A 27,275-nucleotide genomic window follows, 5' to 3' on the forward strand; every position below is an offset into this window, starting at 1 on the left:
CATCAAAGTTCAGGGGGTTGCCATGGCCACGCCCATGGCCACGCCCTTTGACTGATGGAGATGATTTTGAGAAGTTGCCATCATTATGACCTGTTATATGTACCGGTCAAATTTGAGGTCTCTTGAGTAGTTAACCACTGAAAATGGCGAAAATTACCAAAAATCTCATAATTAATGATGGCGGACTTCCTGTTGGGTTTAGGTTTTGGGCCCCCTGGACTTTTTTGTTCACCCTGATGTGCTACACATGCACACCAAATATCGTGCATGTAGGTGAAACGAGCTATGGGGGAAATTTGTTAATAATGTTACAGGGGGCGCTATAGCACATGCAGTGCCAAGATGCATACAGTGTCCTTCCTTTATCCAACTGTGATGTGTGTGGTAATTTTGGTGAATTTCCAAGCATTTCTAAAGTGTCAAAAAGTATTTCCTGTTTTATGGTGAAAGTCCGCCACTTTGAATTAATTGGACAATTTTTGCAGTCTTTTTTCATTTTCAAGAGCGAACTCCTCCTAGGGGGTTACTCCAAGAGACCTCAAATTTGGATTCTGTAGAAAACACGATGTCATGATCAAAAGTTATCAAAAGTTTCCTCAAAAGCTGAAAGGCATGGCCATGGCAGCCCCTGGAAATTTGATTGAAATTTACCCCACCGCCACAGACACGCCTTTTGATGACAAGTCACCATTTTCTCTGTGAATCATCATCAACATGTTTAGGCTTATGCCACCACATTTCAGGTGAATCTGAGCAACAGGCTAGTGCATCATAGAATAGTATATCAAAGTGTAAAAAATAACATTTTCTGTTGCCAGCAGGTGCCGCTATGACTGTGAATGTATTTCATAATATGGATGTGATCAGAGCAGGACTCTGATCATACATGTAAAGTTTCAGGCAGATTGGAACATGTTCAGGGCATTTACACAGCACCTGATGTTTCATGGCAAAGGATCACACTTCCAAAGGCCGCCACAGCCAGGCCCTTTGACTTCTGAGGAACATTTTGATAACTTTTGATCACCTAGGCCTGCTGTATGTACTGACCAAATTTGAGGTAAATTGGAGTTTACTCCTAGGAGGAGTTCGCTCTAGAAAAAAATCAAAAATGGCCAATATCTGACATTTAACGCATAATAGCACACTTTCTATTGAGTTTAGAATATGGCTGTCACTGACTTTTTTTGTTCAGCCTGATGTGCTGCATTTGTGTACTAAATTTGGTAGCTGTAGGTGAAACATGCTGCCCGTGGGAAAGTGTAGGGGACGCTATGGAGCCATTTTGCCACACACCTCCACAATTCCTATAAAATATAAAATTTTTCGACAGTTCTGATGTGTGTGCAAATGTTCATGAATTTTTAAGCATGTTTAGGCCCTCAAAAATGCAGTCGTTCTGGCAGGCAAAGAATAAGAAAAAACTCTAGCATTCCAATAAGGTCTTCACACCATTCGGTGCTCGGACCCTAATAATTCCTTGCATTCCAATAAGGTCTTTGCACCGTTGGTGCTCGGACCCTAATAATTCCTTACATTCCAATAGGGTCTTCGTACCGTTGGTGCTCGGACTCTAATAAATCCAAGGGTTTCAATAGGGTCCTACGCACTGTTGGTGCTCGGACCCTAATAATTTTTAGCATTCCAATAGGGTCTTCCCGCCATTCAGTGCTTGGACCCTAATAATACTTCAGATCAACCCTCGGTCCGTCACATGATCTACGTAGACGTCCCTCACTTCTGTGATGTGTCCAGACATGCCTTGTAGCTCAGTGCTAGCGCCGCTAGTCTAGAAACCGGAGACCCGAGGGAGGACTTCAACAACTGATGGTTCGGTGCATCTTTATATACAGTCTATGATCCGGTGAGGAGGTTTTGTAGTGGTATTCATTTGTGCACGGTGTATTTTTGCAAGATGACTGAGTGAAGTGAGCATCCTGTGTGTGTGTCTGACTCTGCACACACCTCTCATAAGTTAACGCTGCTAGTTAACCACACAAAGCGTGCTGAGAGGATAAAATATGCCAGGCTTCTTTTTGTTTCTGTATGTTTCTTTTGTCATGGGCAAAGTGCATCAGAGAGATAATAATACAATAATTATCTGTATTATTTTACTGTCAGTCAGTTGCAGTATGTTTCCTGTGTTTCTAGAGGCAATGAGGCATAGGTTATGTTATTTCACTAAAACTGTGTACGTGCATATTCACATAATTTTGGACTATTGCAGTATAAATACAATAACAATATAGAAAAATTTGAATTGTGATTTTCTCAACCTCTCATTTAAATATATCAGTACTTGTTTATAACATTTTTATATACAGACAAATTAAATATAATATGCATAAATATAAAATATATAACTTTTATAATTTTGCTGTCTTGCACAAAGTGAATAATCAAACTGAATAAAAGCACAAATACAGTTAAATATATAATTTCTGTATCATTTAATTTTTTTTTACTTTATTATTAGCACTACGAATAATAAAAGGCAGATTATGAATCTGTTATGGTTTTCTTAGAGGCTGAGGCGTAGGAACAGAGATTGAGACAAGCAGATGCCAACAGGATGGTTTTTATTGACAAAGCGCAAAGACCAAAGAACTACAATTCCCAGTAGCTGGACCCCGGAAACAGGAACTGGGAAACAACACTACGCACAAGGGCTAGGGAGTCCCTAGTGGCGGGTGGACTGAATAGTCAGCTTGGAGCTGATTCTACGGGGCTAGGAAAAAAAAGTTATTTCTAATACTAAAACAAAACTGAACAGCAAGGCTGAGGACTTGCTCTAATGCTATGACACGTGGAGCTGATAAATACTAAGTTTGTGAAAAAATTGAACCAAGTACCAGAAGTTTAAGAGTAACTAAGCTCTCTAGGAAAACAACGTAGACTCGAAGCAGAAGAGCAACTAAGCTCACCAGAAAAACAATGTAGAGTCAAAGCAAAGAGCAACTAAGCTCACTAGGGAAAAAAAAAGGAAAAAACACAAAAGGAGGGAGGGGCCCTAGCCAGAGCCTGCTGCAGCAGACCTGACAGAATCAGCACCATGGAGTAAATTCATGCCTATACAGTACACGTCTGGAAAAGGTATGAAATTTAAAAGCAAAGACTCCAGGAAAAGTAGTCACCGTTAAACAGTCCAGTGTCTAATGGTGATCTACATTCAACTTCAAAATAATAATAATAATAATAATAATTTGCCTTTATTTGTCACAAATGCATTACAGCACTGTGAAATGTTGCTTTTCGCTTATCCCAATTGGGGTCAGAGTGCAGGGTCAGCCATAGTACAGTGCCCCTGGAGCAGGAAGGGTTAAAGGCGTTGCTCAAGGGCCTGACAGTGGCCGCATTGAGGTCTGAATCACTGACCATCTGATCAATAGTCCAGAGAGTTAACTGTTGCGCCACTGCTGCCCCCTCGTACATTATCTTCCTATGTCCTAAATGAATGCATAGCTTGAATTATGGCTTTGTGGATATAGGCTATACCTCCACCCCTCCTTTATTCTTCTCCCCCCATTGTTTCCCTTTCAGTTTATGAATGAGCAACTAGTTCTGTTTAGTTCAGACAGTCAGTCTGGCTGCAGCCTCTCTCAACAGGAGTAACCTACAAAGAATCAGCAGAATGACAGGTCACAGTCAGTCATTTTTAGTGTTAGTTATCTTTGCATCTTGTCATAATCACATAACTCTTGTTTAATCAACTATCTCTCCCGTGCTCTTTTAGTGTCTACACTCTCAGATCAATACAGCCCACCTCCAGCGATATCAGCAGCAGCAGCAGGCTCCTCACCAACCCTCTCAACAGAAGCTGTTCAGTGTACCCCATCAGGTCAAACACAGACAGCTCCCTAAAAAAGATATGAACAATGATATGGTATGTCATAATGCCATGTTAAATTCTTCATGAATATGGGTTGGTACAATTCAACCAGTTATATTTTAAGGTATGTTTCTGTATGGTGCTTCAAATTCGTGCTCCATGTGCCCCCTTTAACTTTGAGCACTTGCTCCTCTAAAGGTCTCTGCACGGCCCTGTATCATTGTGTCATGGCCCCGCTCTTCTCTGGGCGGCGCCCCTGGCCCTCTGATGATCCAGGCCGATGGGGCACAGCTGCTGAGGGAGCACAGTTGTGCCAAATCAGTAATCGGCAGCAGTCAAAACCAGACTCACCCCACCAGCTGCCGCTGGTTCATTGCCTCTGCTGGCTCCCCGCCAGTCGCTCTGCCCAGGTCTGCCTTGGTTCCAGTCTGTCGCCCTCCTAGTGAACTTTTTGGACTGTGAGTTAAGCCATTGCATTTTAGTTTAGGTTTCAGCCTGTGTGGTGACCAGTTTTTAATTTGAGTAGCCTTGTTTAGTTTGAGCCTTGTTTAGTTTTAGTTAAATTCATCGATTTCTGTGTGGAGTTTGGTTTATGTTGGTCTGCTCAGCCAGCGTCTTATGTTTCCTTTGTTTTTTTTTGAATAAATTCCTGGTTTATAAGAATGTCTGCCTGTCTGCCGTCTGTGTACCTGCACTCTGGGTTCAACCCCCCTGCCATGTGACACATTGTTTACTAGAATATTCCTCATTCTACATTTCACACACATTTTGACACTACTCATCAGTTTAATAGCATTTGCTATGGTTAGGTCATCTTTACTTTTAGCACACCGCATCCAAAAATATCCTACTACACACACTTCCAGGCATAACAAGACTTGTTACAAACAAGTTTTACAGCTTTTTTTTTTTTAATGAAGATCAGAAGTGGCCAGCTGAGGTCCTGTGCAACACTGAGGACAACAACAACAGTGATGGGACACAGACACAGAGGACAGCACCAAGGATGACAAGGTGGTGTTTGGAACAGGCTCAGAATTCAGGCCCATCACACACCCCTGCCTGATATTCTTCTTGCTAACATCCAGTCCCTGTAAAACAAGTTGGATGATCTCAGGTGTCAGATCTAATACCAGCGGGACATGAGGCACTGTAACATTGTCTGTCTGACTGAGACATGGCTTAGTCCTCTGGTACTGACCCAAGCCATTCGGCCAGCAGAGCTTTTTTCCATGTTCCGTAAGGACAGGACAGAGGAGTCTGGCAAATTTAAAGGTGATTGAGTTTGCTGGTGCAGCCCTCAAAACACCAGAACTCTCTCCCACTCTTGCTCGCCAGTTTTGGAACACCTAACTATTTTGTGTCATCCATTCCATTGACCCCAGGAATTCACCTCAGTCATTGTTACAGTGGTTTACATCCCACCACAAGCGGACACTGAAACTGCACTATTGGAGTTACAGGACGTGCTGTGTCGACACCAACACAAAAACTCAGACACTGCCCTAATCATGGCTAGGGATTTTAATAAGGTGAACTTTAGGAAAGTGAGACAAATTTGCATGAACATGTCACGTGTTTTCCCATGGTGACAGTCCGTATTTTTCCGAACCAGAAGCTGAGGGTCAAGAAATCTATCCACACTGCTCTAAATGCTCGCACTGCTGCTTACAACTCAGGCCTCATCTCCAGCTGTATGGAGGAATACAAGGCAGAGTCATACAGTCTGAGACAAGCAGTAAATTGTATGTAGATATTTTTTTTGTAAATACCAAACAAGCCTTTGAGCTCTTCTTGGGCATGGGTGGTTTGCACCTTGCAACTCTCCCATGGATTCCCAGTTTGTTCAGTGTCTTCCTTATTGTCAAATCATGTAGACGGACCTTCACTGAGGCCAGTGAGGCCTGCAGCTCTTTTGATGTTCATCGGTGTTCTTTCTCCTGGATGAGATGTTGACATGTTCTTGGAGAAATTATGGTTGGCCGGTCACTCCTGGGAAGGTTGACCACTGTTCGATGTTTTCTCCATTTGTGGATAATGTCTCTCACTGTGGTTAACTGGAGTCCTAGAGCCTTAGCAATGGCTTTGTAACTCTTTTCAGACTGATAAATGGCAATAACTTTGTTTCTCATCTGTTCTTGAATCCCTGTAAAATGTGGCATCATGTGCTGCTTTTTGAGACACTTCAGCTACTGCACAATGCTAGACAGGTTCCATTTAAGTTTAGATTCAGCAAGCCTGGTAGTAATCATGCGTGGGTGTGGCTGGTGAAACTGAACCCAACTGTCAAATGAATTTGGTCATTTGATAGATTGGTAGCTAAGAGGACAATTTCTTTTTCATATAGCGCAAGGTGGGACTGGGCAACATTTTCCACTGAATAAATGAAGTCATCATTTAAAAACTGCATTTTTTGGTTTCTTAGGTTATCTTTGTCTTTAATTAAAATTAGTTTGATGATCTGAAACATTTAAGTATTACAAATATGCAAAAATAGAAGATATCTCTGGGGCAGGGGTGGGGGGTGGGGGAATACTTTTGCATGGCACTGTATGCATGACTAAAAGATCAGAACCCATGGTTAGACGTTTACGAGGCTATCAAGCTTGGTGTTGGTCGAGACATCCCACTTGGATCATGCCGATATGTGTTGGACGACCTGCAGCTACCCAAATGCTTCCTTGAGCCTTGAGTGCACTAGATATCTATTTTGATCTTCTGCTCAGAGACAGTTGGTCAGGATGGTCAAGAGTAACCAAAAAGCAGATCTGAATGAATTAGCAGCTGCTGGAGCACAGGAGTCAATGTCCACAGTCGGGTGTGTTTTACATCACTATGAGCTGAGAGGCTGCTGTGCAAGATTTAAAACTCATCAAAGATTTGTGGACTGTGATGAAGAAACAGGTTTGTGTCAGAAAGCCATCAAATTTAGTTACTATTCTGTCAAGAGCAGTGGTCAAAGATGTAAGCAGAAGTGAACGAGAAGTGCCTAATTGAGGTGAAAATGGCCAAGGGACTAAATATTAGGATAGATGTATGTATATTTTTGACTGAGCAGATTCTGGCATATTTCCAGAAGGTCAATAAAAAAAAAATCAGTCAGAACCAAAATGCACATGGGTTACAGTGATTCCACCATTGAAAATTCTGAGTTATAGGAGTCACTTGATACTCTGGACTGCCATGATGTACATGGTCTCTACAAATATAAGTAAACTTTTGTTCTTATTTATAAGATGCCTACCTTTGGGTGACAGTGCATCCGTGTTTTAGAGCAAACAGATGTAAACATATTTCGGTATCATTTTGTATGTTCTCTTCATATACATGATTTACTATTTCTAGGTATTGTGTGCACACAAAGAAGTCATGCATTCACACCAGTTTAGTCAAATTAATAAAAACGTATCCTGTTTTAAAAAATGAATGTTAACCAGTTATGAATCATGTTGCTCTATTGGTAGATGAATGAAAGGTAAGACTTGCATGCTGTTGTGTCCCAGCACAGTCTCCCACTGTTGCTACTTTGTTGCAGGTCTCCCGGGATCCCAGGGAACTCATCTATCTGTGAGAAGCAAGAACAAGGTTTTTGATTTTATTTTTGGTGTGTATAAATTATTCAGTGTGCATCCCCCTACATTTATCTCCGATGGAGCCAGGTTGTTCAGTCTGTGTGCAACTCACTCCATCTAACTCTTGCTCCATCAGTCTTTCTCTTGCTCACCCGTGTCTCACAACCCCCACTCCTTCCTTCAAACACACACACACACACACACACACACACACACACACACACACACACACACACACACACACACACACACACACACACACACACACACACACACACACACACACACACACACACACACACACACACAGTATAGATAAGCTCTGTCTTTACCTCATCTCAGAGGAGCATTGGCAGGCACTCTCAGGAATATCGACCATGACACCCTTGTGTGGCAGACCGCCTTTGAAACTGCAGCAAAAGCAGACAGAGCAGGGTCTCCTTTGGGATGGATAGACTGGTATTTCTGCGCTGCATTATGAAGTCAGAGCCAGTTTGGTAGCCCACAAGACACTGCAAAAACAGTCTTTACATATTGGCACCAACACAATTTCAGCCTGTCTTGGACATAGGCTAGTTGTACAGACTCACAATAGCGACACTGCATTATCAATCTAGAATAAAGTTGAAGTTTACTTTTCATCTTGTCCTACCTAGGCAAATCATTCTTGCTCTCTCAGAACAGCCAAAGAAAGAGGGAAAAATAGGGCTCTACTTTATTGTACCAAGGTGCTTTTGAGCAACTAATCTGGCACAAATATGACTTTGAAGGAAGCTCAGCAGCTGACAGTGGAGCGCTGTGGTTATTCTGGACAGTTTCCAGGTGGAAATCGACTGTATGGGAGTCAGCTTGTGAAACAAAGCAGAGTTAAACAAAATTAAATAAAAATGAACAAATATGTAAAAGAAAATGCTTGCTCAGCAAAAATATTCTCTGGTTGAATAAAAGGACAACTATGGAAACCCATTTCCGCCACTTGGAAAAAAAAAAACGCATAGTCACATAATTATGGCTTGCCCACTCATAATTATGACTTGCTATGTCATAGTTATGACATGTTATCTCACAATTATGACGTATTATTTCATAATTTTGACTTATATCATAATTATGACTTACAGACTCATAATTATGACTTACAATCTCACACTTATGACTTGCTATCTCAGAATTATGACTTGCTATCTCTTAATTATGACTTATTTTATATTTGTGACTTGCTATCTCATAATTATGACTTACAAACTAATAATTATGGCTTACTATCTCAAAATTATGGCTTACTATCTCAGAATTTTGACTTACAAACTCATAATTATAGCTTACGATTTCATAATTATGACTTACACTCTTATTATGGAGTCACAGGAGTGCCACAATAAAATATAAATAAATAATTAAGGAAATAAATGTGGAAATATAAAGAGAAATGAATAAACAAATAAATGTGTAAATATAAAGATAAATAAATAAAAAAGGAAATACATGTGTAAATATAAAAATAAATAAGTAAATAAATAAATAAATAAATAAATACATAAAAAGATAAATTTTGTCTTTGCTTTTCCCTTTTCTCTTTTTTTCCTTTTATCTTTCCTTTTGCCATTGTCTTTTCCTTTTGTCATTGCTCAGTCCACCAAGTAAAAGCAAAGACAAAAGCCCTTGCTTTCACTTGGTGGACTGAGCTGTCAATCAAATGGCTCTGGGCGGGGCTTTCCGTCCGGGGAAGGTAGTCGTACCTGATCACAGGATTCCTGCCTGACGTCAGCTCCTACTAGCACCACTAAAGGGAAGCCATGTCACCGTGGTGCTTCGGCTGATTCTACCAGCAGACACTGAAAGGACTCTGGTAGTTTGGTAAGTTAACGTTTATTTTCTTATTGGTGCCGGTTTTAATGCACTTCATATACACCTGTAGTGTCAGATATAATGTGGACCATACACTGCAGATGTCGATGGAGTTTATTTGTAGTGTGTGTTGACCAGAGAAGAGAGTTAGCATCCAGTAAATATTAGCTTTAATGTGAATAAGCGATGCTAACCGAGCTGGCTGCTCAGTCGTAGCCTGAATAAAGCTAACGTAGCATTAAGCTAATGATGTTTGTGTTGAACTTCATGTAAACAGCTGAAGTGTGTTGTCTTACTGTAATGTGGTACATTTAGTTAATAAAACTGTCAGTGGAGACGCTTGTTCACATTAATGTAGCGTTTAGAAAACCTAAATGTGATTAAAACAGTAACATTAAGGTTCTGTGTTGTCAGTGGTCCTGAATATCTGCTGAGTCTATGAAGTTAAACTGGAGAACACAGTAAATCTACTCTCTAGTCATTAACATTGTTTAATGACTGATTCCCATGTTGTAGTATGTAATTATATTTCCAAATTTATTTTCTTATTTATTTATTTATCTTTATATTTACACATTTATTTCCTTTTTTATTTATTTATTTATTTATCTTTATATTTCCACATTTATTTGTTTATTCATTTCTCTTTATATTTCCACATTTATTTTCTTATTATTTATTTATATTTTATTGTGGCAGTCCTATGACTCCATATTTATAATTATGACCTACTATTTCATAATTATAGCTTACTATCTCATAATTATGACTTACAAACTCAATTATAGCTTACTATCTCATGTATGACTTACATTCTTATAATTATGACCTACCATCTAATAATTCTGACTCTCATAATTATGAGATACAAACCTCCTCAGCAAAAAAAAAAAAAAAAAAAAGCCTACAGCAACTTGTTTCCTCATATGTGCCAAAGCAACAGAAGCAAGTGGGTGGGACAATGCTTAGCAGACCATAATGGAAATTGTCATTGAAGACTACTTCAGATGTGGATTTAGAAATCATGAAATTATAGTGGTTTTGGAGGAATTACATAATGTCAAACTTGGTCTCCAGACCCTTGAGAGAAAGCTACAAAATAACCAGCTTTGATGGAGACTTAACCAACAGCTACAAACGTCTGGCAAACAGCACAGTTACAGGTGGATGCAGCAGAAGTGTTTGATGGCTGGTATAATTACCGACAGAGAAACTGTACGTGAATTGATGCAACTTATGGACGGGAACAATGTGTATCTGCGTGTCCGCAACTATAGAAGTCTCCAAACTATGTTTGGCATATAGATGGGTTTTACAAACTAAAGCCATATGGTATATGTATTAATGGTTGCATTGATGGCTTCTCAAGGAAAATGATATGGCTAGAAGCTTACAGTGAGCCTCGTATAATTGCAGGATATCTCATAGATGCTCTGATTGAAAACAGTGGATGTCCACAAAAAGTCCGGTTCGACCACAGTGCAGAAATGCAAAGGGTCTGCACAGCAGTGAGGATGACAATCATACAGAGTGTGTCACTCTAGGTCCAAGTACTGGCAAACAAAGGATTGAATGATGGTGGTGCACCTTGCGAAGCCAATGTACCCAGTTTTGGATGTACCATTTTGGACAGCTGAAAGCAGATGGGTATTTTGTTGACAGCTTCATTGACAAAGCACTGATCCAGTTTTGCTTTTAAAATACAATACAGATAACCCATATTATCCTAAAAAACATTGCTTATCAACACAGATATAACTGAGTGATAATTGATAATGATTGATGCCTAAGATAATGACATCAACGCTGCACTAACAAACCATTTCACTCATTCTATGTCCATTTTTCAGGAGGAACTTGATGATGTTGTAACTGCCTGGAATGATCATCGCATGAGAGCAACCAACAATTCTCAGGTTCCTAGTGGTCGCCCTTCCATAATGTTACTGGTCCCTAACCTTTATGGCGCTGGGGCACAGAACTTCTTGCAGTCAGCTAATCAAATGAAGTTAGAAATATGTCGAGAGAACTGTTGTTCTAAGGACTACCCTTGTGATGAGGATGATCTGTATGAAATTACTGACCTTTATCTACATCTTTGTCAGATGATCATGATGGAGCTCTGAGAATAAAATAAGAATTACTATAAAACAATTTTTTCGCTGTGTGTCTGATTCTCTAAAGTATGAGCGTAGATACTTTTCAGTTTGTTTCTGCTAGTCATTCGTGGTAGATGGATCTCATGACCTTTCTCGATGTTGGCTGCAGATTTTCATATGCAGCTGTAATACCTTCTAGCTCTGACCTTAAGGGAGCAAGCACATTGCTCTACTGCTCAATGACAAAGGCAGGTTCTTGGATCAGCTTTTGGTGGGCAAGTTCCTCCAACAGTTGTTTGAAATTATCACCTGTTGGCACTCTTTGGCTGCTCTAAAGATCCATGACTTCAAGCAACTCTCCCTGGTCCACACCTTTAAAATCTGAACAGCAGGTTTGAAAGACCATTTGATCCAATTCTGTAACATACCTGTGGAAGCTGTCAACAAGACTACTTTTAATACATCCCCGGGCTGCTTGCTCCAAATGCAATGATTCGACCAATACTTTCTCATTGTTGCTGACCAAAATTGTGGCAAAGATAAGACCCCTTAAATCATTCCCCAATGTGCACTGCTCATAAAAATCCTGCCCAAATTGAGACAGCACATCTCCCAGGACTCTGCCTTTATCAACAGCCTTTTCCAACCTTCCATCAGGAAGTACCAATTTGATAGAAATGTCCTCTACCATGACACTTCCATCACAAAAATGTGAAATAAGTAAAGGATCTGTCCACAGATTTTCAGAGAGAATGGTAACAGCAGTCAAGAACTGCTTGTCAAAATTTAACAAAGAGATGTAAAATCATTGCATAATAGCAACAACAGATGGTGCCAGTGTGATGCTAAAATTTGGTAGACTGATGCATATGTTAGCAATGACTTGCTACAGACATGGCATTCATCTTGTAGTGAGTGAGTAACATTTTGTACAAGAAAATGACAGCTGAAGTCACATGACTCGAAGTTGAAACTGATTAAATGGATCAAACGATGGAAAATGCAGAAAACGACAAAAGTGTTGGTGATTTGGATGACGATGATGAGGATCATGGCCCTGACATTGACAGAAGATTGCGAATTTTGTTGAAATACCAACTATACAGATCTGTTGGGGAAGGTTCGAAGGGACTGCAAGAAGTTCAGGAGAGGTCTGGCAGATGAAAAACTGCAAGAATATGTGTAACAGGAATTCAAGAAAGAACTGAAGCTAAAGCCAGACATAAAAGTTTGTTGGAACAGCATTGAGGAAATGTTTTCCAGGCATATCGAACTGCAACTTTGTCCTGAGAAAGTATTAATCAATTTGAAATTGAAATCCAATAGGTGAGAACAACTGCCAGGGCTGCACAGTGGTGTAGTGGTTAGCACTTTCGCCTTGCAGCGAGAAGATCCCTGGTTCGCGTCCTGGCTTTCCTGGTATCTTTCTGCATGGAGTTTGCATGTTCTCCCTGTGCATGCGTGGGTTTTCTCCGGGTACTCCGGCTTCCTCCCACAGTCCAAAAATATGCTGAGGTCAATCGATCATTCTAAATTGCCCGTAGGTGTGAATGTGAGAGTGCTTGTTTGTCTCTGTATGTAGCCCTGCGACAGACTGGCGACCTGTCTAGGGTGTCCCCTGCCTTCGCCCGAGTCAGCTGGGATAGGCTCCAGCACCCCCCCCGCAACCCTAGTGAGGATTAAGCGGTGTATAGATAATGGATGGATGGATGGATGGATGGAGAACAACTGCCATTGCCCTGAAACCAGTGAGATTAGCAAATGAAGCTCTCTGTCGATGGCATGCAATGCTCATTTCTACAAAACGAATCCTGAAGTTCCTGTTTGCACAGCTTGCAAAACAAAAGAACCACTTCAGCCAACAAGCCTATGACTGACTTAGGGAGCGGATAAAGCAGCACAGAGAAAATACCCTGATTTCCCTTTTGCTGTACTTGCATGACCCTGTTACGGTGGGTATCAGAGGCTCAGATGCAGGAAGCAGAGATGGTAGGCAAAAGAGTTTTATAATGCTTTTATTTACAATAACAGAGTATAATACAAGTTACAACAGGAAACCGGAACTAAACTATTCGACTACAACAGGAAACAGGAACTGGAACTACTATTCCAGACTACAACAGGAAACCAAAGTATACAGAAACCGGAACTAACTCTACTGGACTACAACTAGAACCCGGAACTACTAAATCCGGAAATACTTATTTGCTTACCACGGCCAGAACTAGATTCCCTCTGCGAGACAGAAGAACTAATTACACCAACAAAACAATATCAAAAGGTAACCCCAGCTTGGTAACACCAAGAGAGGTATACAACAAAAACCCCAAACAGAAACTAACCCCGAACTAAACCCAAACAACCGAAATCCCCAAATCCCAGTGGTGCACGAAAAACACAGCTAAAGATGTAGCGCCCGTATTTAACCCTAACTGGAACTGCAACTGACCGTAAATAATAATAAATGATGAAAGAACATTAGTTCACCGAACACAACTATTATCTGGTAGTGCTTAGGTAACGGGGACTTAGCTTACTGAGCGAAGGGAACAGATTTCGTGACGGGGACTGGCTCCAACCATTCCAGTGTAGTGGTGACCCTACAGGTTTAGATTGTGGGGCTGCGGTAGAGAGGCAGGCGTTGGACTGGGAGGGTTAGGCGAGCTGGGGGTCGAACCTGGTGTGAGGAGGCTAGAGACAGGTGCTTGCTTCAGAGGCAGAAATGTAGAGCAGACTGACAGAAGCATGGAACCCAGGAATCCAACAGGTGAGCTTCTCTCCAACAGACAGGATGGAGCAAACAGTGGATCCAGGAGGCACAGGTCGGTGAAGAACTACATAAAGAAACACAAAATTACTAAAAGCAAAGAAAGCAAATGGCAAGAATTGAACAGTGCAGAGCACTAACAGATATAGGTTAATGGTCCCGATCCCAGTGAAGAATGACGTCTGGTTTTATGGAGAAGTGTGTGAAGATGATGATCAGGAACACCTGCCCGCGCTCTGTCTCTGCTGTGCTGACTACTAAGCACCTGCACCTGTCATAGCCTCTGTGTCAGAACACACCTAGGAGAAAGAAAAACCTGGACCGGAGGAGGAAAGGGATTGTCACTGGCCACAGCCAGAGGCTGTGACCGTGACAGACCCAGACTTACAGAATGATTCTGATGATGAATTATTTAACTTTTCAAACACAGCTACAATGCTCTGACTTGCGAAAACAGAACTCTTTCATCTGCAAAATCGTCAAGAGCAACCAGTGGAAATGATGATGGACAAACCTGAAGAATCCAGTTAGGAACAAGAGTCAGACCCAAGCATGGAAATGACATTGGAAGAGGAACTTCAGAGATATATAGATGAAAGTGCACAAAGAAAGACAGCTGCAGAAGTTTCACAGTGACTCCCAATATCAATGCCATCAAGAAATGCACTCCTATACCAATACCTATACCAGGTACTGCTTGCTGCACCACCGACCTCAGTTGAATAAGAGTTAAGCTTCTCCTCTGCTTGGAATTTTGTGACCAAAATCCGACCAAGACTTGGGGATGATCTCATCAGGGTAATCAGCAGAAGTAGGAGCACATGTTGCAGAGCCAATCACTTAACTACGCCTTCACAATATAACCTGACCATTCTCTTCAGTCGAAGCAGGATCGTAAAGAGCTACTAGTCAGTGCATAACCAGTAGTTCTTAAACAACCCTGTATTCCTCAAGAACTACTTCCAGGTAAGGAAGAACAAGACAAGCAAGATTTAATCTACATCACAGAGTAATACTGACAACATCAAAACTATGAAAGAACAAATATGGAATTATGTAGTAAACAAAAAACAAATCAGAATATGTTTTATATTTTAGATTCTTCAAAGTAGCCCCTTTTGCTGTGATGACAGCTTTGCACACTCTTGGCATTCTCTCAATCAGCTTCATGAGGTAGTCTCCCAGAATAGTTTTGAATTAACAGGTGTGCCTTGTCAAGACTCAGTTTGTGGAATTACTTTCTTTTCCATCCTGCCGCTGCCACAGCAAGTATGTATGCAGTCGTTAAGACCTGGAACACATTGGATTGTGACACAAAGTCAACGTCACTTCTGACTGTCTAAGGACCCATAACATACCCAAGGACATCACCAGACTACCTGTGTCATGGCCTCAGCCTAGCCCGCCCCCTTCCAGACATCCTCTCCTCTGCCGGTTTGTCTCCTGGATACAGAGCAGCTGCTAGGTCTACACACCTGCAGCTCATCACAATTGCCTCTGCAATAAAGACTGGCGCTGCGTGCGGCCCAGCGCTGGATCATTCTGTAGATGCTGGTCTCCATTGAGACACAGTGCGGACACCAAGAGACACCCGAGCAGCCCACCTGCCTTCCCCGCCAGAAGTCCTCTAGATTGAGGACCTGGACCTCTCCTTAGCAAGCCTCCAGTTTGAGGTTTTTGCAAGCCGTCCGCCATATAGCAGACGTGACCCCCCACCCTGAACCGGCTCCGTTCCTGGCCCTCCCCAGTGGCCGCCACCGCACGTTGTGCCACGCGAGCGTGCTCCCTCCGGACCGCCGACGTCAGGAGCCTGCCTGCCTGGCCCCTGTTCCAGTCAACCCGTCCCACTCCCCGAGGAGGACCTGGCGTCATCTGTGGCCGCAGCTGCTGCACTCCATGAGTGGTCATGAGCACCGGCGCATGCCTCCACCCCGACTGCCGATCCCCAGGAGCCTGCCCTCCCCCCTCACTCACCTATAGTATGTTCTGGAGTTGTAGTTGGTGTCATTTTGTAAATAAAACTGTTCAAATCCAGTCTGCCTGCCATCTGCTCTGTGCCGCTCTCATTTGGGTTCACATTTCCCGCAAACCGTGACAACTGGGCTCCCCATGGATTATTATCGGCTCCATGAGACAATCCCACCAGCATAAAGAGAGGAAGCAGACACAGGGTTGCCAAGTGGGGCTGCTGACTAAGCTAAGGAAGCAGCCACACAGACCTTCACTTGCAAGCATATTCCTATCCAACACCAGCTCGATCGTCCTTAAAATGGATGAATTGGAGCTGCTAATGGCAGCTAACAAATCTGTACAGGACTGCTGTGTACTGATAATCACAAAGAGTTGGCTCCATCCACTGATCCTTGATGATACGTAAAGCTAGTTGACCGTGCTAACCACCGTCTAGACCACAGCAAAGACACCGGTAAGTGCAAAGGAGGAGGTTTGCTGAGGGAGCCCTTTCAGATCTATAGGACTGTTTTGAGCATGCACCAAGTGGAATTTATTTGAACACAATGACCTTGCAAAAAGAGACTATGTTATGGTACGTAACACACTGCATTGAAACTGTGACTGAAGATAAATGTATCAGGTTTTTCCAGAAACCGTGAATGAATACGGAAGTCCAATCGCCCCTGAGGGCCTGTGATGCTGCCTTCAGTTCAGGAGTCATGGACCAGTACAGGGCTGCCAGGGCTGAACTGAAGAGAGGCGTCAGAAGTGCCAAGCAGGGCTACAAGAACAAAATTGAGCGAGAGTCCCGACCTACCTAAAATCCTCTGTCATCATCCCTGTTCCCACCCTTGACAATCTGGTCAAGGCTGGTACTAAAACATCTCCAAACCAGTCTTCCCTCAGATTTTGATCAATATCAGTTTGCTCCCAGACGGGGCAGATCTTCAGATGATGCAATCATCGTAGCTCTTCACTTAGCACTGGATCACCTGAAGTGCAGTGGAAACTATGTGAGGATGCTTATCATTAGCTTGAGTTCTGCCTTTAACACAATCATGCCACACACACCGATGAGCAAACTGTCTGGCCTTGGGTTCTCCACTAACATGTGCCACTGGATAAATACTTTCTAACTGATCACCCACAGACTGTCAAACTTGGTTCCCATCTCTCCTTCACCATCACACTCAGCACTGGCTCCCCCCAAGGCTGAGCCCAACACTGTACTAACTGTACACTTATGACTGTACTCCTGTCCATGCAACAAATTCCATCATAAGATTTGTAGACAACAGTACAGTAATCTGGCTGATATCAGGTAGAGATGAGTCTCCATGCAGACAGGAGATAGAGGAGTTGGTAATGAACAATTTCAAAATTTCACATTCCTTGGCACCCACATTTCAGACACCCTCACCCGCTGTTAAAAAGCCCAACAATTCCTTCACTTCCTTGAGACTGCTCAAAAGAAACAAACTAAACAAACAGGTACTGGTGACCTTTTGTCGCTCTTCCATAGAAAGTGTCTTGGTGTATTGCATAACTGTATGTTATGCTGCCTGCTCTGTAGCAAACAAGAAGGCTCTGCAGAGGGTAATAAACACCGCACAAAGAATCATTGATTGTTACGTATCATCTCTTGAACAGTTCACCACCACACGCTAACCCTAACCCTAACCCTCAGCAGAGCCTCAGTCATTATCACAGACTGTACCCATCCAGGCCACCATCTGCTCAACCTTGTGCTGTCAGGCCTGGCTCTGCAGGCTCTGGCTAGGGCCCCTCCTTCCCCTTGTATGTGTTTCCTTTTTAGGGATGGATGACGTTGAGACGGCTGCGGCAGATGTGGGTGATCTCATCAGGGTAATCAGCAGAAGTAGGAGCACATGTTGCAGAGCCAATCACTTAACTACGCCTTCACAATATAACCTGACCCTTCTCTTCAGTCGAAGCCGGATCGTAAAGAGCTACTAGTCAGTGCATAACCAGTAGTTCTTATCTTTTGTTATTTTTGGTGAACTTCAGTAACATGTTTCAGATCTTCTCTCAGCTTGGACCACCTTCAATTGTGTGCATCTGGCTCCTGGCTCTGGAGCCCCCAACCTCACCTGCCTACCGGTTTTCCTCATCCCCTGGACAGGATATCTGGCTCATCTCCGACCATCCTTCCCCTCCGTCACTCACCGACGCATGCCGGCACAAGTCCTCACCTTCCGCCTCAGCCACAGACGCAAGTGCTGCCCACCGTTCCACCCTCAAGCCTCTCCCTCCCTTTGTTGCCAGCTGAGTGCCAGCCCAAGCAGGCTCCGTTTTGAGTTTATTTTTATAGCTCCCATAGTGAGCCTCAGTTATAGAATTCCTTGTATTGTGTTCGAATTCGCAGTTATTGCTATAATTACAGTAGCTTACTTAGTTTGTCGAGGATTCTGACCTCGTATTTTGAAAATCATATTAGGTTTATTGCAGCTTGTAGAATTGAGCTTCTTAGTTTCAGAACACGAGAGTTGGTGTGTGCGAGCGTAAGGGCTCATTTTTGCTTAATTGTAGTCCAAGTACTTATTTGTTCTTAGAGAAGACTTTCTTAGTTCCGAGTAACCTTCGTTTCCCAGTATAGTTCTCCTGCCCAGGTATTACCTGCTGTGGGTTAGCTCTAGTTACTTCAGTTCTTGTTATCCACCAGCCACTAGAGGTGCTGTAGTTTTGTAGTTAAAGTTACTGCTTTGTAGATCCAGTACTTCCGGGTTTAGAGTTCCATTGGGATTTGTAGTTTTGTAATTTTACTTTGCTGTGAATAAATGATTATTGCTGCATCTATTTTGACTCCATCTCTTTCCTGCATCTAAGCTCCAGAGAAAATCTTAACATTTGCCATCTGAAAGGCAATATAGATCACAAAAGCCAGACAAACAGACTTAAACACAGCTTCTTCCCCACAGCAATATGCACCCTGAATGAACTATAAAGTCCGCCGTCAAGTGCAAGGTTTTTTTTAATGTATAATCTGTTTCATACTTTTAATTCCTCGTACTTTAATCATTAATGTGTGGGTATGTGTGCAATTGTGTTTGTGTGTGAAGTTATGACTGATTGTAATGTATGTCTCTTTTTTAAGCACCTTACAAGACTATACACAATTTTGTTGCATATTCTGCACAGTGGCAATAAAGGGAATCTTGAATTTACAAAGTGGATAGCCCTATTTGGCTACTGTTGTAATCCACAGTATGGCAAGAACCACTCAACTCAGTAAAGAGAAATGACAGTCCATCAATACTTTAAGACATGAAGGTCAATCCATCTGGAAAATTTCAAGAACTTTGAATATATCCTCAAGTGCAGTTGCAAAAATCATCAAGTATGACGATGAAACTGGCTCACTTGAAGACTGCCCCTAGGAAAGGAAGACCAAGAGTCACCTCTGGTGCTGAGGATGAGTTCACTAGGGTTACCAGCTATAGAAAGTGCAAATGAACAGCACCTCAGATTAGAGCCCATATAAATTCTTCACAGAGTTCGAGTAGCAGACAAATCTCTACATCAACTGTTTAGAGGAGATTGTGTGAATCAGGCCTTCATGGTGGAATTGCTGCAAAGAAGCCACTACTGAGGATGAACAACAAGAAGAAGAGAATTGTTTGGTCCAAGAAACACAAGGAATGGACATTAGACCAGTGGAAATCTGTGCTTTGGTCCAATGAGTCCAAACTTGTGATTTTTCCTTCCAAACATCATGTCTTTATGAGACCAGAAAAGGTGAATGGATGGTCTCTACATTGCACGGTTCCCACCATGAAGCATGGAGGAGGAGGTGTGATGGTGTGGGAGTGCTTTGCTGGTGACGCTGTTGGGGATTCATTCAACATTGAAGTCATACTGAACAATCATGGCTACCACAGCATTCTGCAGTTGTTTGCGTTGGTTTGCGTTTCATTGGACCATCAATTATTTTTCAACAGAACAATGACTCCAAACACACCTCCAAGCTGTGTAAGGGCTATTTGACCAAGAAGGAAAGTGGTGGAGTCAGATGACCTGGCCTCCACAATCACCCGACCTAAACCCAATCCAGATAGTTTGGGATGAGATGGATTGCAGAGTGAAGGAAAAACAGTCAACAAGTGCTCAGCATCTCTGGGAACTCCTTCAAGACCGTTGGAAAACCATTTCAATTGATGACCTCATGAAGCTGATTGAGAGAATACCAAGAGTACAAAGCTGTCATCAAAGCAAAAGGGTGCTACTTTGAAGAATCTAAAGGATAAAACATGTTCTGATTTGTTTAATATGTTTTTTGTTTACAACTTAATTCCATGTATTTTTTCATAATTTTAATGCCTTCAGTCTTAATCTACAAAATAAAAAGTAATTTCAATAAATACAAACCATTAAATGAGAAGGTGTGTGCAAATTTTTGACTGGTCCTGTCTACCAAATGTGTCCCATTTTGGAAAAAAATATGTACAAAATTATGTACAATTCTCTAAAACGTGAGGCTTAAATTTACATATTTCAATTAATAAAACATTTTAGGCAGTAATTTAAATGAAGAAGAGGAAAAAGCCAGTACACATTACACCAAGTCCTCGGTTTACGACGTCCTCGACCGACGGCGTTTCATGGTTACATCGCCATCTCCCATAAATTTATTAAGAAAGTCTTGGTCCATCAATCCGACATATTGCGTTTGCAACACTAAAACAAATTTTGCACTGGAAGTAGTTGGTGAGTGGAGCGGACGAATACATCATCACACGGTGCTATACGAGGAAGACAGCTTTGTTTACATTCGCTGGTTGTACACCACATACGTTACAGTATGTGAGTCCCGACTTATGGCGAAAATCAGTATCAGTGTGGCATAGCCTGTTTTTCTCAACTTTAAAGATAATCAAAGCGAATATGTACCACAGGCTTTTAAGGTTGCTGTAATCAAACCTTTACTTAAAAAGCCCACTCTAGATCCAGATGTTTTAGCCAACTATAGACCAATTTCCAACCTCCCATTTCTCTCTAAAATTCTGGAAAGAACAGTTGCAAATCAATTATATGAACATTTACAAAGGAATAGCCTGTTTGAAGAGTTTCAGTCAGGCTTCAGAGTGCATCATAGCACAGAAACAGCTCTGGTGAAAGTTACTAATGACCTTCTCATAGCGTCAGATAATGGACTGGTCTCTATACTTATTTTATTGGACCTTAGTGCAGCATTCGATACAATCGACCACAAACTTTTATTACAGCGACTAGAACATTCTATTGGCATTAAAGGGACAGCACTGGACTGGTTTAAATCCTACTTATCAGACAGGTTCCAGTTTGTGCATGTCAACAATGACTCTTCTGAGCATACTAGGGTTAATCATGGAGTTCCTCAGGGTTCTGTCTTAAGACCAATACTGTTCACATTATACATGCTTCCCTTAGGCAACATTATTAGGAAGCACTGTATTAATTTCCATTGTTATGCTGACGACACTCAATTGTATTTATCTATGAAGCCAAATGAAACTAATCAGCTAGCTAGACTGCAAGATTGTCTTAAGGACATAAAGACCTGGATGACCTATAATTTCTTACTACTAAATTCAGACAAGACTGAAGTCATTGTATTTGGCCCCAAACATCTTAGAGAATTGCTTTCAAAGCATATAGTTACTCTGGATGGCATTACATTGGCCTCCAGTACTACTGTGAGGAACCTCGGTGTTATCTTTGACCAGGACATGTCCTTTAACTCGCACATAAAACAAATCTGTAGGACTTCCTTTTTCCACCTGAGAAATATTGTGAAAATCAGGAACATCCTGTCTCAGAGTGATGCAGAAAAACTAGTCCATGCATTTGTTACTTCTAGGCTTGACTACTGTAATTCCTTATTATCAGGTTGTCCCAATAGCTCTCTGAAACATCTACAGCGGATCCAAAACGCTGCAGCCAGAGTACTGACGGGAGTTAGCAAGAGAGATCATATTTCTCCTATATTGGTTTCTCTTCATTGGCTCCCTGTTAAATCTAGAATAGAATTCAAAATCCTTCTTCTGACATATAAAGCTCTTAACAACCAATCTCCATCATATCTTAAAGACCTGATAGTACCATATTACCCTAGCAGAACTCTTCGCTCTCAGACTGCAGGCTTACTTGTTGTTCCTAGAATCTCTAAAAGTAGAATGGGAGGCAGAGCCTTCAGTTATCAGGCACCTCTCCTGTGGAACCAGCTCCCAGTTTGGGTTCGGGAGGCGGACACCCTCTCTATTTTTAAGACCAGGCTTAAAACCTTCCTTTTCGACAAAGCTTATAGTTAGGGCTGACTGGGTGACCCTGACGGGGTGAGCTGGTGTTTTCATTTGCACAACTGACTTCCCCTCTTGACGTCCCTTTAGTTTGCCCCTAGTTATGCTGCTATAGGCCTAGGCTGCTGGGGGACCTCTCTTGATGCACTGAGCCCTTCTCTAACTACCTATGTATTTACTACATATACCATTATTGCATTACATTCACTCTGTTTCTTTCTGTGTCCTTTCTCCGAGTGTCCCTGGTCCCAGAGCTGGATGCTGGATGCTTCAGATGTGTGGCTGTGTTTTATGGTCCTTGTGTCCCACCCCCCACCTCTCTATCTCTACCCCTCTATCTGTATCCCTCTATCTCTACCTCTACCCCTCTATCTCTACCTCTCTACTTCTTCTGTCCCTCTCAACCCGCCCGGCCAGCAGGCAGATGGGTCCCCCCACATTAGAGCCGGGTTCTGCTCGAGGTTTTTTTCCCTGTTAAAAGGGTGTTTTCCTTGCCACTGTCGCCTTTTGGCTTGCTCTGGGGGTCAGGCATATGGGTTCTGTAAAGCGTCTCGAGACAATTTGACTGTAATTGGCGCTATATAAATAAAATTGAATTGAATTGAATTGAATAAAGGGGAAACACAAAACAATAAAAACAGGTCATTTGTCTCACTTTCCACAACCGTCTCCCACCAGCAATGGATCCTTGTGCTTTCTTGTTGCCTATATCTTTAGTAGAAAGTAATTTCCATGAAAATGTGTCAAGGTCGGTGTCAACTGCATAACAATTTAGTTTTTTTCGATTGTCAGCTAAACACGCAGTGGGCTTGTTTGAATTGTTTGCTTTGCTTTGGGGCATTGCGGATATAATATGGATGTTAAGTAAACTGGCAAACATCTGGGGTGATAAGAATTTTCCACTAAGGATTGAAATACCTCCTACTGTACAGCTGATGAACAGTGTGCTCTTGCATCCTAATAAATACTTGCTAAATAATCTCAATCCACTCTCATGCTGAGGGAGGGTGACGGCCGAGGTCTTCCTGTTTTGAATGGGTGCATAAGAATACCAGTAGCACTGTGTGTAACAGTAGGGTTAATTTACTGACTATGCTGTTTTGTCAAAAATAAAACTGTCATCAACAATGCAATCTTACTAAATGTTTCATTTATCAATAAAACATTTCTGTTTGACTGCTATAATTTATGAGGACATGCACTGGCTGAATCGTGGTTTAACACTGACATACTTTAACACTGTAATGTGTGTTAAGACGGAAATCACACCACTGAGAGAATATAACACAAAATTAGATGCTGTATGTTCTTTCACCAGGGTCTGCAGTGCGAGCAAAAGAGATTACTGATCTTGCAAAAGCTGTGACCAAGGCCACATTAAAATATGATCCAATGCAAAATCTGCAGCGCTAACAATAGAAAATTTGGAGGGTTTAGGCAGTGAAGATAAATGACGATAATATGATCTTTTTCCAGGCCATCAAAAAGAAAAAACTTAGGGAGCAACAAACAAACAACATGCTCTTGTCTTTCAGGAGAACATCCCTCAAAAACCAACTTGAAAGAGACAATAACACTGGAGACAGGACTGAATATTGTTCTTTGAAAGATTAAGAAACTGTTTAAATAGAAAGTTTTAGTTATCTGCCAAAATCAAAGAGTTATGCCCCGTAAATATACCTGAAAGCACTCTCCTTTAATCCCCCCTAAAGAGAAACTAAAGTGAGTGATGGAGAAAATATCCTCAGTAGAATTATTCTGATGACTAACATGGATGGGAACATTAGGGCTTATTCATAATAAGGCTTACAGGTAATACTTTTCATCCGAGCCTCCTTTAGCACCTGCTTCCTCTAATAATAACTGGATAATTGTGGGCTGGTGTCAAATACATTTACTTGAATTAACATATATTTAAACTGTGCACAATGAAACTGGCATTAGAACCTTCTTTTTAGGCCAGTTACAATTTCAGGGGGGTCTGTTAAACAAGCTTGCCAGTGAATTTATCATAGCTGGAGAAATGTATAAATAAGTCTTTTGTTGAATGGATGCCAATTGGCAAAAAATTCTGCATGGTTCATTTCTTTCCCGATGTTAATAGAAGACATTGCTGGATTTTTTTTTTATCACTTTCTTTTATTTTTTTTAATTAATTACTGTACAATTAGAATTTTGCTTTTCTACAGTATCCAAAGACAGATGTACTGGAGATGCAGCCAAAATAAGCATAGACAGGGATGGGCATGGTAGCCCAGCTGCAATGTATGAAGCTTTTGTAGCATGAATGTCAAAAAAAATGTGACCAATTGGTACATTAAAAAACTATGCATTTTACAGATCTTCAATCCACACTTCACAGACCCACAGGAAAAAGAAAATGATAAATCTGTGAATAGCAACAGCTATATGACAAGTGGAATATGTAAACAAAAGTAAGCAACAACATGAACACCTGAACAATATATTTCAAAATGAGATTAATGGGTTAGCCAGGTTCACAGTGGCGTAGTGGCACAGTGGCAGCTAGAAGATCCCTGGTTCGTGTCCTGGCCTTCCCGGGATCTTTCTGCATGGAGCTTGCATGTTCTTCCTGTGCATGCGTGGGTTTTCTCTGGGTTCTCCAGCTTCCTCCCACTGTCTAAAAACATGCTGAGGTTAATTGATTATTCTAAATTGCCCATAGGTGTGAATGTGAGTGTGACTGCTTGTCTCTATATGTAGCCCTGTGACAGACTGGTGACCTGTCCAGGGTGTCCCCTGTCTTCGCCCCAAGTCAGCTGGGATAGACTCCAGCACCCCCGTGGCTCTAATGAGGATTAAGTGGTGTATAGATAATGGATGGATGGATGGATGGATGGATGGATGGATGGGTTAACCAGGTATGTTGAGCCTCATGCGCAGTGTCATTAAGATGGCTCTCTTTTAACCTGCTAGATTATCATTGTAATTTACACAACTAACCTGTCTCTGAAGCAGGTTCTGTTCAGAGTTTGGGATTTGAATTGTCTGTAAAAAAAAAAAAAAAAAAAAAAAAAGTTCACTTTCCCCACTTCTTTTCCTGATGATTCTCTGTGAGTTTTCCAGAGGGCAAATGTATACCTGCAAACTTTGTTCACTGATCCGTTCATAATACCACTATATGAAGTTGTACATTCACAGTAGTATACATCATGTTGCCACAAGAACTTATGCAATCAGTCGGTGATGCAAAAAATGCATCAAATATATTTTTATGCTTTACTGAACAGACCAGTTTACACTGCTGGTACTCCAGCTATAAACACAGATAAGAAATGTATTAGTCTATTGGCATTTATCGGAGAGCATATCCAGTCAATTACAATAACTTTACTTTGATTTGGCCAAAATCATTTGGCTAAAGGCATTTCCATATATCTTTCATTATGGGACAATGCCGGACCTCAATACATATGCCAAGTATTGCTTTTAAAGTTTAAAATCGAATGTGCAGTCTAATGTGCAGCTGTCACATCAAAAACTAGAAAGCACTCAGAGAGAGCAATACTCCTCTAAGGCTGCTCAGTCGTTGAATCCTTTCTGACAGCTGAAATCTTGAAAAAATTTGTAGCAGAAATCCTGGCACCATAGAATGTGACCATTTAAAATAGATGTACCCACGAACAAAAGGACCTTGCGCTGAGCACAGACGTGTGTTGTGCATGTGTATGTTATGTACAGATACTGAATCGTGTGATCTTGATGTGATTTGGAAATACCCCCACAATTTAATCAATTGTTCCTTGTATCATTTCCGACATATAAGTCCCGATAAGTCCACAGCGGTTGATTTTTAGTAGGAACGCAATCATGTGATTGTCAGCAGGCAGCTGACGTAGTGTTTACTGGTAGTTATAGTTACAGAGACACCGGGCCGCTATCTCACAGTGATACAGAAATCTTTAACAAATCCATGGATCCAGACTATAAGCCACATCACTGCCAAAAACTAATCACTTGGTCCTTGTGTCATTTCTGACTTTCCCTGAAAATTTCTTCCCAATCCGATTTTGAGTAATGTTACGAACAAACAGACAGACAGACGAACAAACCAGTGCTAATCGTCACATAATAAGTGGATGTCATGACAGTCCACTGAGTGGTCAAATAAATATGTTAACTTACACGATTAATAGTTTTCTATTAGCATTTCTCTCATATATTGTTAGAAGTTGCAATGCTTTTTACCATGGTAAACTATTACATTCTTCATAATTCTACATTATTGTAACCTGTTCCTCTTGACTGAAGTAGCATCACCATTAGACCCAGTCTGGGCAGAAAAAAGCAAAAGAAGTGTTAAACGCCCACTTTGGTTATTGAGGTAACTTCAGGTTCAACTCTGGACTTTGGTACTAACGGGGGTTCACATCCTACCAGGGTGTATCTTTACGGTAACTTATGCTGAACTCCTCACCTGCTCTGAGTCAGGTTAGGTTCCAGATAAAAGATCAGCACATGTAAAAACACCTCATACTGACCAGTGAAGTCTCTTGGAAAATGTCATCAGTATTCCTAGAAGATCCAGGGGCTAGGTACAGGTAGATACTGAGTGTAGAATATGCAAGTGATTTCAAAGCCATTTCATTGTCCTGTGCCTTTGTACAAAGATAGAATATTTAAATATAAACTGATTAAAATATTAAAACCTTGCACTTGTTGACCTTATTAGAGCTGCAATAAACCTACTCATCAATTTGTATTGTTTTAATATTTGTTCTTTGCTTGCTACCAAAACCTGATATTCATTACCTCTGCCTGGGGTTTTAGGTTTTGTTGAACCCCTTTCACAAAGGAAGCCTGGCCATGTCAAATTTTCTTTGTAGTACACCCCTCTGTTGAATTTGAAATACCAGTCTAATTCATACTATTTACATTTTTATTTTTGAT

General features: G+C 41.5%; 1 protein-coding gene across 1 annotated transcript; it reads left to right on the forward strand.

The window, feature by feature from the left end:
- The first annotated feature begins 829 nt into the window (after positions 1-829).
- Positions 830-22,976, forward strand: LOC129350254 (uncharacterized). The gene is made up of 10 exons (XM_055016185.1): positions 830-841; positions 3,734-3,883; positions 4,028-4,255; positions 5,215-5,361; positions 5,445-5,567; positions 15,772-16,094; positions 17,642-17,664; positions 17,885-17,947; positions 18,122-18,305; positions 21,008-22,976. Exons 1-10 carry the CDS (start codon positions 830-832, stop codon positions 22,374-22,376), a joined length of 2,622 nt encoding a protein of 873 aa, XP_054872160.1. The 3' UTR covers positions 22,377-22,976.
- The last annotated feature ends 4,299 nt before the right edge of the window (positions 22,977-27,275 follow it).

This window comes from Amphiprion ocellaris, chromosome 12 (assembly GCF_022539595.1).
Source record: "Amphiprion ocellaris isolate individual 3 ecotype Okinawa chromosome 12, ASM2253959v1, whole genome shotgun sequence".
NCBI lineage: Eukaryota > Metazoa > Chordata > Actinopteri > Pomacentridae > Amphiprion > Amphiprion ocellaris.